This window comes from Oncorhynchus mykiss, chromosome 23 (assembly GCF_057628025.1).
Source record: "Oncorhynchus mykiss isolate SJ-2025 chromosome 23, ASM5762802v1, whole genome shotgun sequence".
Lineage (NCBI taxonomy): Eukaryota > Metazoa > Chordata > Actinopteri > Salmoniformes > Salmonidae > Oncorhynchus > Oncorhynchus mykiss.
The window spans coordinates 45,455,325-45,467,500 of NC_143044.1; the positions used below are offsets into that span (position 1 = coordinate 45,455,325).

The 12,176-nt window shown below is 42.5% G+C and overlaps 1 protein-coding gene and 1 long non-coding RNA gene across 8 annotated transcripts in view; one reads left to right on the top strand and one right to left on the bottom strand.

Moving 5' to 3' along the window:
- The window catches only part of LOC149972614 (uncharacterized), a 337,364-nt gene that overhangs the window by 177,392 nt on the left and 147,796 nt on the right, over positions 1 to 12,176 (bottom strand). The gene's annotated exons all lie outside the window — the stretch shown is intronic.
- Positions 1 to 12,176, top strand: part of LOC110502989 (adenylosuccinate synthetase isozyme 2) — a 35,271-nt gene that overhangs the window by 1,896 nt on the left and 21,199 nt on the right. For all 7 annotated transcript variants that reach the window (XR_016491154.1, XM_090217542.1, XM_021581351.3 and 4 more), the window contains exon 2: positions 12,112 to 12,176. This exon is cut by the window's right edge and continues 38 nt beyond it. Coding sequence is in view for 4 of the 7 variants with exons in the window: in XM_090217542.1 (XP_090073668.1) it covers positions 12,112 to 12,176 (65 nt within the window). In the remaining 3 variants the exon portion in view is untranslated. The remainder of the gene's footprint in view (positions 1 to 12,111) is intronic.

Below are 12,176 nucleotides of genomic sequence, written 5' to 3' on the forward strand. Positions count from 1 at the left end.
AGAATGGCTGTTCTCTTGGAGGCTGTGTCTTCTTGACGATTTTGAACAGCTTCTTAATTTTGCTTCTTGAACATGTTGAAGTCTATCAACTTCCTCACTTGATGGTGTTATGGCCAAAACAGCTTTTAGCTGTTTCTTTCTTCTGTAATACCTTTGCATTTCCCGCCACTGTTTTTTCTTTTCATGTTGCTTTGTCAGATCTTGAGTTTTCTTGATTTTACAATGTTGCTTTCGTTTTTGATATCTGAAATGGAAAGGAAGCATGACATGAAAGGAGCATGTATCAAAACATGGGGAAAATCTTACTGTTATGGAAATGTCATCCTATACTAGACTGAATGATGTGTCTGTCTGTGTACACATCCTATAGTAGGGACTGAATGATTTATAGACTGTGGACATCCTATAGTATAAGCTAAATGGCTTACTGATTGTGTGGTGGATGTGTGCACGCATGTGTAGACTTCCTAACACTGTAGGGTATAGACACTGAGGTCATAGGCTTCCTATAGACTATATATGCTAATTATGCTTGCTATAACCTCTCCAACCCCTAACCTCTATCTCCTTCCTTCTGTACTCTTCCAGCAGTTCTGGGTTGGTGTAAACTATTTATCTAAATTGTCAGCCTAGTCTTCTGTAAAGCTTCTTTTTTTTGTCACTTGCTGACTGTCAGCAATTAAACAGGACATAAAGCAAAATATCAACAGTTAGTAAATATTTAAATTAATAGTAATTTATATTTTAAAAGTCTGATTACATTTTCATTACCGAAACAGAAGTTTTCTCTACTGCAACTGGCCTTAAATTGCAGCGGTAAGTGAGAATGGCGCTGGAGGAGATGGCCACCGTTTTAGTCTCCTAACCAATTGTGCTATGTGTTTTTTTGGGGGGTAATATTTTGTACATAATGTTTCTGCAACCGTATCTTACGGAAGAAAAGAGCTTCTGGATATCAGGACAGCGATCACTCACCTCGGATTAGACAAAGATTTCTTCTTCAACAACAAGCAGGACTCGCACGATATTCTCCAAACACCCCACAGGGCAGACATCCCAATTATGTGCAAAAGGAAGCGACGCAGAGGACGAAGAGCCGGATGCCTCGTCCAGACCCGCAGAAGGCAACTAGGAATGCTGCCGTTACCGTCAATATTACTCGCCAACGTGCAATCATTGGACAATAAACTAGACGAGGTAAGATCACAAATATCCTACCAACGGGACATCAAAAACTGTAATATCCTATGCTTTACGGATTCGTGGCTGAGTGACGACATGGATATTCAGCTAGCGGGATACATGCTGCACCGGCAGGATAGAACAGCACACTCCGGTAAGACGAGGGGGTTCGGTCTGTGCATATTTGTAAACAACAGCTGGTGCACGAAATCTGAGAATCTCTAGATTTTGCTTGCCTGAAGTAGAGTATATTGTGATAACTTGCAGGCCACACTGCTTGCCTAGAGTTCTCTGCAATACTGGCGGTTTATTTACCACCACAGACGGATGCTGGTATAAAGACCACACTCAGTCAGCTGTATGAGGAAATAAGCAAACAGGAAACCACTCACCCAGAGGCGGCGCTCCTAGTGGCTGGAGGCTTTAATGCAGGTAAACTTAAATCAGTTCTACCAAATCTCTATCAACATGTTAAATGTGCAACCAGAGGGAAAAAAATCTAGATCACCTCTACTCCACACAGAGACGTGTACAAAGCTCTCCCTCGCCCTCCATTTGGTAAATCCGACCACAACTATATCCTCCTGATTCCTGCTTACAAGCAAAAATTAAAGCAGGAAGCACCAGTGACTCGGGCTATGAAAAAAGGTCAGATGAAGCAGATGCTAAACTACAGGACTGCTTTGCTATCACAGACTGGGATATGTTCCGGGATTCTGCTGATGACATTGAGGAATACACCACCAGTCACTGGCTTTATCAATAAGTACATTGAGGACGTCATCCCCACAGTGACTGTACGTACATACCCCAACCAGAAGCCATGGATTACAGGCAACATTTGCACTGAGCTAAAGTGTAGAGTTGCCTCTTTCAAGGTGCGGGACTATAACCCGGAAGCTTACAAGAAATCCCGCTATGCCCTGCGACGAACCATCAAACAGGCAATGCATCAATATAGGGCTAAGATTGAATCATACTACACCGGCTCCGACGCTCGTCCTATGTGGCAGTGCTTGCAAACTATTACAGACTACAAAGGGAAGCACAGCCGCGAGCTGCCCAGTGGCACGAGCCTGCCAGATGAGCTAAATAACTTCTATGCTCGCTTCGAGGCAAGCAACACTGAGGCATGGACGAAGAGCATCAGCTCTTCCGGACGACTGTGTGATCACGCTCTCCGTAGCCAACGTGAGTAAGACCTTTAAACAGGTCAACATACACAAGGCTGCGGGGCCGGACGGATTACCAGGACGTGTGCTCCGGGCATGTGCTGACCAACTGGCAGGTGTCTTCACTGACATTTTCAACATGTCTGAGTCTGTAATACCATCATGCTTCAAGCACACCACCATAGTCCCTGTGCCCAAGAACACACAGGCAACCCTCCTAAATGACTACAGACCTGTAGCACTCACGTCCGTAGCCATGAAGTGCTTTGAAAGGCTGGTAATGGCTCACATCAACACCATTATCCCAGGAATCCTAGACCCACTCCAATTTGCGTACCGCCCAAACAGATCCACAGATGATGCAATCTTTATTGTACTCCACACTGCCCTTTCCCACCTGGACAAAAGGAACACCTACATGAGAATGCTATTCACTGACGACAGCTTAACATTCAACACCATAGTACCGTCAAAGCTCATCACTAAGCTAAGGATCCTGGGACTAAACACCACCCTCTGCAACTGGATCCTGGACTTCCTGACAGGCCGCCCCCAGGTGGTGAGGTTAGGTAACAACACCTGCCAGGCTGATGCTCAATATTGGCGCTCCCCAGGGGTTCATGCTCAGTCCCCTCCTGTACTCCCTGTTCACCCACGACTGCATGGCCAGGCACGACTCCAACACCATTAAGTTTTCAGATGACACAACAGTGGTAGGCCTGATCAACGACGAGACAGCCTATAGGGAGGAGGTCAGATTCCTGGCCGGGTGGTGCCAGAATAACAACCTATCCCTCAACGTAACCGACTAAGGAGATTGTGGACTACAGGAAAAGGAGCACCGAGCACATCCCCATTCTCATCATTGGGGCTGTAGTTGAGCAGGTTGAGGGCTTCAAATTCCTTGGTGTCCACATCAACAACAACACTAGATTGGTCCAAACAAACCAAGACAGTCGTGAAGAGGGCACGACAAAGCCTATTCCCCATCAGGAAACTAAAAAGATTTTGCATGGGTCCTGAGATCCTCAAGGTTCTACAGCTGCAACATCTAGAGCATCCTGACCAGTTGCATCACTGCCTGGTACGGCAATTGCTTGGCCTCCGACTGCAAGGCACTTCAGATGGTAGTACGTACGGCCCAATACATCACTGGGGCAAAGCTGCCTGCCATCCAGGACCTCTACACCAGGCGATGTCAGAGGAAGGCCCTACAAATTGTCAAACCCCAGCCACTCCAGTCATAGGCTGTTCTCTCTACTACCGCATGGCAAGCGGTACCGTAGTGCCAAGTCTAGGACAAAAAGGCTTCTCAACAGTTTTTACCCCCAAGCCATAAGACTCCTGAACTGGTAACCAAATGGTTACCCGGGCTATTTTACCCCAACTCTTTTACGCTGCTGCTACTCTCTGTTTATATTTTATGCATAGTCACTTTAACTATACAATCATGTACATACTTCCTAAATTGGCCCGAACAACCAGTGCTCCCGCACTTTGGCTAACCGGGCTATCTGCATTGTGTCCCACCACCCACCAAACCCCTCTTTTTACGCTTCTGCTACTCTCTGTTCATCATATACAGTGGGGCAAAAAAGTATTTAGTCAGCCAACAATTGTGCAACTTCTCCCACTTAAAAAGATGAGAGGCCTGTAATTTTCATCATAGGTACACTTCAACTATGACAGACAAAATGAGAAGAAAAATCCAGAAAATCACATTGTAGGATTTATTTATTTTTGTTGCAAATTATGGTGGAAAATAAGTATTTGGTTAATGACAAGTTTATCTCAATACTTTGTCATTGCCAACAAAGGGTATATAACAGAGGTCAAACCTTTTCTGTAAGGCTTAACAAGGTTTTCACACACTGTTGCTGGTATTTTGGCCCATTCCTCCATGCAGATCTCCTCTAGAGCAGTGATGTTTTGGGGCTGTTGCTGGGCAACACAGACTTTCAACTCCCTCCAAAGATTTTCTATGGGGTTGAGATCTGGAGACTGGCTGGGCCACTCCAGGACCTTGAAATGCTTCTTACGAAGCCACTCCTTCGTTGCCCGGGCTGTGTTTTTGGGATCATTGTCATGCTGAAAGACCCAGCCACGTTTCATCTTCAATGCCCTTGCTGATGGAAGGAGGTTTTCACTCAATCTCACGATACATGGCCCCATTCATTCTTTCCTTTACATGGATCAGTCGTCCTGGTCCCTTTGCAGAAAAACAGCCCCAAAGCATGATGTTGCCACCCCCATATGCTTCACGGTACACCAAACCGTGTTCTTTGGATGCAACTCAGCATTCTTTGTCCTCCAAACACGATGAGTTGCGTTTTTACCAAAAAGTTATATTTTGGTTTTATCTGACCATATGACATTCTCCCAATCTTCTTCTGGATCATCCAAATGCTCTCTAGCAAACTTCAGACGGGCCTGGACATGTACTGGCTTAAGCAGGGGGACACGTCTGGCACTGCAGGATTTGAGTCCCTGGTGGCGTAGTGTGTTACTGATGGTAGGCTTTATTACTTTGTTCCCAGCTCTCTGCAGGTCATTCACTAGGTCCCCCCGTGTGGTTCTGGGATTTTTGCTCACCGTTCTTGTGGTCATTTTGACCCCACGGGGTGAGATCTTGCGTGGCCCCAGATCGAAGGAGATTATCAGTGGTCTTGTATGTCTTCCATTTCCTAATAATTGCTCCCACAGTTGATTTCTTCAAACCAAGCTGCTTACATATTGCAGATTCAGTCTTCCCAGCCTGGTGCAGGTCTACAATTTTGTTTCTGGTGTCCTTTGACAGCTCTTTGGTCTTGGCCATAGTGGAGTTTGGAGTGTGACTGTTTGAGGTTGTGGAAAGGCGTCTTTTATACTGATAACAAGTTCAAACGGGTGCCATTAATACAGGTAACGAGTGGAGGACAGAGGAGCCTCTTAAATAAAAAGTTACAGGTTCGTGAGAGCCAGAAATCTTGCTTGTTTGTAGGTGACCAAATACTTATTTTCCACCATAATTTGGAAATAAATTCATAAATGGGACAGTGGGATTTTCTGGATTTTTTTTCTAATCTTGTCTGTCATAGTTGAAGTGTACCTATGATGAAAATTACAGGCCTCTCTCATATTTAAGTGGGAGAACTTGCACAATTGGTGGCTGACTAAATGCTTTTTTGCCCCACTGTATGCATAGTCACTTTAACAATATCTACATGTACATACTACCTCAATAAGCCTGTCTAACAGGTGTCTGTATATAGCCTTGCTACTATTTTTTTCTTTTTACTGTTTTATTTCTTTACTTACCTACACACACACACCTTTTTTTTCGCACCATTGGTTAGATCCTGTAAGTAAGCATTTCGCTGTAAGGTAATACCTGTGGTATTTGGCGCACGTGACAAACTTTGATTTGAATGGTGTTGCGAAGGTTGAGGAACCGTACTCAATTAAAGCTACACTCTTTGTGAATCCAGCCAACATGTCAGATTTTAAAATGCTTTTTGGCGAAATCATTAAGAAGCTATTATCTGATGATGGCACAATGTCAATAAAGAGGGTAGCATATTTTAAACCTGCAGGCGCTATACAAAACGCTGAAATAAAATATAAAACATGCATTACCTTTGACGAGCTTCTTTTGTTGGCACTCCAATATGTCCCATAAACATCACAATTGGTCTGTTTTTTTCTGATTCATTCTGTCCATATATACCCAAAATGTCCATTTAGAAAGCGTGTTTGATCCAGAAAAAAACAGCTTACAAAAACACAACGTCACTACAAAACATTTCAAAAGTTGCCTATAAACTTTGCCAAAATATTTAAACTACTTTTGTAATACAACTTTAGGTATTTTTAAACGTTAATAATCGATCAAATTGTAGACGTGGCAATCTGTATTCAATGCAGCAAGTAAACAAACCATGCTCCTTTTTTTACGTCTTGCGCAACTCTCAATAGTGTAACGTTGTTCCAGGATGTGCTGCTTCTTTGTTGCACAAATGAATAACCTCAACCAAATTCCAACGACTGACATCCAGTGGAAGTGGTAGGAACTGAAAAATGGTTCCTATCAAATATCCCTTGGCAAAGACAACTGAGGGAGCAGTCAGAGGCAAAAAAATAAATAAAAATCTGAACAGTTAGTCCTCGGTTTTGCCTGCTACATAAGTTCTGTTATACTCACAGACATGATTCAAACAGTTTTAGAAACTTCAGTGTTTTCTATCCACATCTACTAATAATATGCATATCTTATATTCCTGGCATGAGTAGCAGGAAGTTGAAATTGGGCACGCTATTTATCCAAAAGTGAAAATGCTGCCCCCTATACCTTAAAAGGTTAACTGGAGAAATATAGAGATCTGCTTACCTGGTAGCCATCTTGAAGGTACTGGCAGTTGTGTTGCTTCATTCAAAATCAAACTTTATTTAAAATTATCGGTGTGTAAAGTCCTTCAAATGTTCAGACACTTAATTTTTCCAATATTTGTTTTCATTATTATACATGAATATTCAGTCATTTGAAAACAAATTAACATCTAGTAGAACATCCATTTTTTACCAAAAATAATAAATTCCTATGTTGAAATTACTCTTTGTGCAAGGTAGAGAACACTTGTCTTTATTATATTTTGTTATAGTTCTAAATGACATGTTTTAGTTTTAAAATCATTACTGCCATGGTATTTTAATGGTTTCATGAATGGCCCAATTGGTAAACTAACGTTAGTTAAATTGGTGTGGTTAGCTACTCGAGCAACCCAATAGACATTCAGCATTGACAATTTAACTCTGCACTGTATTGCTAATGTCACATTGAATTCTAAAGCATCTTAGCGCTGGGAAGAGACGAGAGCCATGAGAACGAGTTTTGATCAGTCATGGAAATAAGAGCTGAAAACAAATTGGCTCCCTATTTAAAAAATATGACAAAAAAATGAGTTTTTGTGCAGGTGCAGTCAACTAGTGCAAACATATTTCGTTGTCAAAACGATATATCATAAAGAAATCGATATGTAACTAACGACCCCCCCCAATCACTAATAGCCAGCTAGCTACACTGAACACAAATATAAATGCATCATGTGAAGTGCTGGTCCCATGTTTCATGAGTTGAAATAAAAGGTCCCCAAAATGTCCCATATGTACAAAAGCTTATTTTTCTCATTCTGTGCACAAATTTGTTTACATTCCTGTTAGTGAGCATTACTCTGTTGCCAAGATAATCCATCCACCTGATGGCTGTGGCATATCAAGTAGCAGCATGATCATTACACATGTGCACCCTGTGCTGTGGACAACAAGAGCCCTCTCTAAAATGTGCTGTTTTGTCACACAACACAATGCGTATTTCTGTATGTAATAAAGCCTTTTGTGGGGCCTAATTTTTTAAAATGTACTGATTTCCTTACAGTTCTTATAACGTAACAAAATATTTGCAATTGTTGCATGTTTATATTTTGTTCAGTGTACATTCATATTACACAACCCTAATACCAGAGCCTGGTCTTACCATGTCTTGTTGGTACAGTCTGGCATTGCAAGGTGATTCAAACTCCTAGTACTGTTGAAGGTACTGTATATGCGAGCAAGTGCTTTTTGTGTACCTTCTCACTTGCCGTTGAAGTATCAAAAGCATGATGGAATGTCTGAAGACAGCAGTTAATGCATCTGACCAAAGTTGAATCATGTCTATGCAAGTTAGATTTGGCTGTCAATAAAGATACTATATATTGGCAAGCCACCTAGCTAAGCCTATGGGTTGAGTGATTACCACAACCATGGCGTCTACCTTGTGTAGACTGAATTCAGTCTGTTTTCACAGTTTTACTTTGACAAAGTCACATGCTCTGAATTAAACATGAAATTCTTACTTATGAGCCCTTTCCCAACAATGCAGAGTCAAAGAAAGGAAATGGTAAGACAATAAAATCACAATGAGGCTATATAAAAGGAATACCGGTACTGAGTCAATGTGCAGAGGTACGAGGTAGCTTCAAGATAATCTGTGCAAAAAACAAAGGGCGTCAACGCTAATAGTCCGGGTTGCCACTTGATGAATGGTTCAAGCAGTAGCCATACCCACCAGGGATGCAGCTGTATAACTTTGATGATCTAAGGCCCCATGCCAAATCTTTTCAGCTTCCTGAGGGGGAAGAGGTGTTGTCTTGCCCTCTTCACGACTATGTTGGTGTGTTTGGATAATGATAGGTCCTTAGTAATGTGGACAAGAAGGAACTTGAAGCTCTCGATGCTCTCTATTACAACTCCATCGATGTGAATGGTAAACACCTAACGTAGCTGTTATTAGGGCTGCACGACATGGTACCCTTTCCACCACTGCCATTATGAGCTATTAAACAACCTAAGTTATTTATTCAGGCAGCCCTAGGAAGCTTATGATAGGTATTTGAGCTTTTTTGACTGTTCCGGTACTATCCTTTTTTTTCTGCCAGGTACTCAATGTAAAACACAAAGCTGTAAAAAAGAAAATTGCTAGAACAAGGGCAGCACCGGTACATATTTTAAGTGTTTATCTATATGCCAACTTTGAGCATCAATGCCTAATTTATGATAACCGTTACAGATAACATAAATAATGAGGCAATTTAGTATACATCAAAGATGTGCCATTTTAAGATTCAAATATTGAAACGGTAATATCAACTGGTTAAATTATAATGGAGCACGATCTTCAAAGGGGTAGTAACCTCACTTGCTTGTAGAAGGCTGTGCAATGGCATAGCCTTGATTTGTTAAACAATTCTTGGTTATCTAACTGCACTGTCCAATTTACAGTAGCTATTACAGTGAAAAAATACCATGCTGTTTGAAGAGTGCACAACAAACTTACCATGGCAACTGGTTTGATACATTCACCTCTGAAGGTGAAATTACTTACTCTTGCTCTGATTTGTGATTCTCAGGGTCCCAGAGATAAAATGTAGCATAGTTTTGGTTGATGAAATACATTTTTATATTCAAATGTAGGAACTGGGTTCTAATTTTTTAACACCCATCACTGTATCTTTTACCAGATCTAATGTTATGTTCCCCTATAGTAATTTCACATTTCCACAAACTTCCAGTGTTTAATTTTTTTGTATTTCCTTTCCATTCGTATCAAGAATATGCATATCCTTGCTTGAAGTCCTGGGCTACAGGCAGTTGGATTTGGGTATGTCATTTTAGGTGCAAATTGAAAGGGTCCAATCCTTGGAAGTTATTAAGAACGCCTTCCTAAAATTGAGTTGTGACCTTTGGCCCCCCGAATGGCCTCAATTCGTCGGGGCGTGGACTCTACAAGGTGTCGACAGCGTTCCTTACTTGATACACACAGGAAACTGAGTGTGAACTGTGTTGACACAAACCGGTGCGCCTGGCACCTACTACCGTACCCCTTTCAAAGGCACTTAAATGTGTTCTCTTGCCCATTCACCCTCTGAATTGCACATATACACAATCCATGTCTCAAAGGTTAATGAAGGATTTTTAATCCGTCTCCTGTGCTTCATCTACAAGTGATATCAATAGGGGATCATAGACTTACCAGGTGAAAGCTGTCATTGAAAGAGCATGTTTTATGCACGGTGCATGCAGGGAGTACCAGATCAATGTGCAGGGTTGAGGTATTTAAGGTAGATATGCACATGAAGGCATGGTAAAGTGACTAGGCGTCAGGATCGATCATAAGGTATTTGAGGTAGATGCAGTGCATTCAGAAAGTATTCAGACCCGTTGCCGTTTTCCACATTTTGTTAGGCTACTGCGATTTCTAAGATTGATTAGAGGAAAACATCTTAATCTACACACAATACCCCATAATGACAAAGCAAAAACAGGTTTTTAGACATTTTTGCACATTTACATGACATTTACATAATTCAGGCTCTTTACTCAGTACTTTGCTGAAGTGCCTTTTGTAGCAATTACATACTCGAGTCTTCTTGGGTATGATGCTTCAAGCTTGGCACACCTGTATTTGGGAGTTTCTCCCATACTTCTCTGCAGGTCCTCTCAAGCTCTGTCAGGTTGGATGGGGACAGCTATTTTCAGGTCTCGCCAGAGATGTTCAAGTCCGGTCTCTAGCTGGGCCACTCAAGGATAGTCAGACTTGTCCCGAACCCACTCCTGCATTGTCTTGGCTGTGTGCTTAAGGTCATTGTCCTGTTAGACTGGGGTGGAGGTTCACCTTCTGAGGTCCAGAGTGCTCTGGAGCAGGTTTTCATCAAGGACCTCTCAGTACTTTGCTCTGTTCATCTTTGCCTTGATCCTGACTAGTCTCCCAGTCCCGCTGCTGAAAAACAGCCCCACTGCATGATTCTGCCACCACCATGCTTCACTGTAGGGATGGTGCCAGGTTTCCTCCAGATGTGACACTTGGCATTCAGGCCAAAGAGTTCAATCTTGGTTTCATCAGACCAGATAATCTTCTTTCTCAATGTCAGTCTTTAGGTGCCTTTTTGGCAAACTCCCGAGCGTGATGCCATGTGCCTTTTTACTGAGGAGTAGCTTCCGTCTGGCCACTCTACCATAAAGGCCTGATTGGTGGTCCTGCAGCGTCGGTGTCCTTTTGGAAGATTCTCCCATCTCCACAGAGGAGCTCTGTCAGATTGACCATCTCGTTCTTGGTCACCTTCCTGACCAAGGCCCTTCTCCCCCGATTGCCCAGTTTGACTGGGCGTCCAGCTCTAGGAAGAGTCTTGGTGGTTTCAAACTTCTTCCATTTTAAGAATGATGGATGCCACTGTTCTTCAGGACCTTCAATGCTGCAGAAATGTTTTGGTACCCTTCCCCAATCAGTTTAATTTACCACAGGGGTACTTCAAGTTGTAGAAGCATCTCAAGGATGAATGGAAACAGGAAGTGCCTGAGCTCAATTTGGAGTCTCATAAATCTACTCAAATCTACACCCGTTTTTCGCTTGAACTTTTTTTTTTTTGTATTTTACTTTTCCTCTATCTTATCGCTGCAACTTTCCAACGGGCTCGAGAGGCAAGTCATGCTTCCTCAAACATGACCCACCAAACCTTGCTTCTCCCCCCGTATGCCAATGAAACCCTCCCCAACCCGGACGATGCTGGTCCAATTGTGCACCGCCCAATGGGAGTCACGGACTGTTGTGACACATCCTGGGATTGAACCCGGGTCTCTAGTGACGCCTTAAGCAATGCAGTGCCTTAGACTGCTGCGCAAATCGGGAGGTCCGATTTAATCCATTTTAGGGTAAGGTTGTAATGTAACGGACATTTTAAAGGGGTCGGAATACGTTCCGAATGCACGATGTTCTTTTTAGAGGCCAATTGGCTCTAGAATCAATGTAACATGGAAATATGGCTGTGTGGGAACCCTATAAAGGTGTGTAATAATTTAACAATTTTTTGTTTTTGACTTCATTCTCGCCGATATGAGACTTTTCTTATGTTTCTGAAACCCTACAGTAAGCAATGCATGTCAACGTTTAGAGCATCTTCTGGCCAGTGGAGTTTTATCATCGTCAATAGGCGCTAGGTTGTCAGTGTCTGAATGGGCTCTTCTGATATCTGTGTCTGAGTTCCAGGGTCAGAGACTAGAGGCCAAACCACATTATCTGTACTATTATGAAACTGTACAAATATGGGTGAAATGTTGACGTGCTTCTGCTGTATGTCCAATATTAAGTCTTGATAAGCAAGGCTATAGCCTTTCACATTGTGGTGATTTGTTTCATAATGTTGGATGTCTTCTCTCTCTGACTCTCCCTCTGTGTCCCTCTCTGCAGGGTGGTAACAATGCAGGACACACGGTGGTGGTGGACTCTGTCGAGTATGACTTCCATCTTCTACC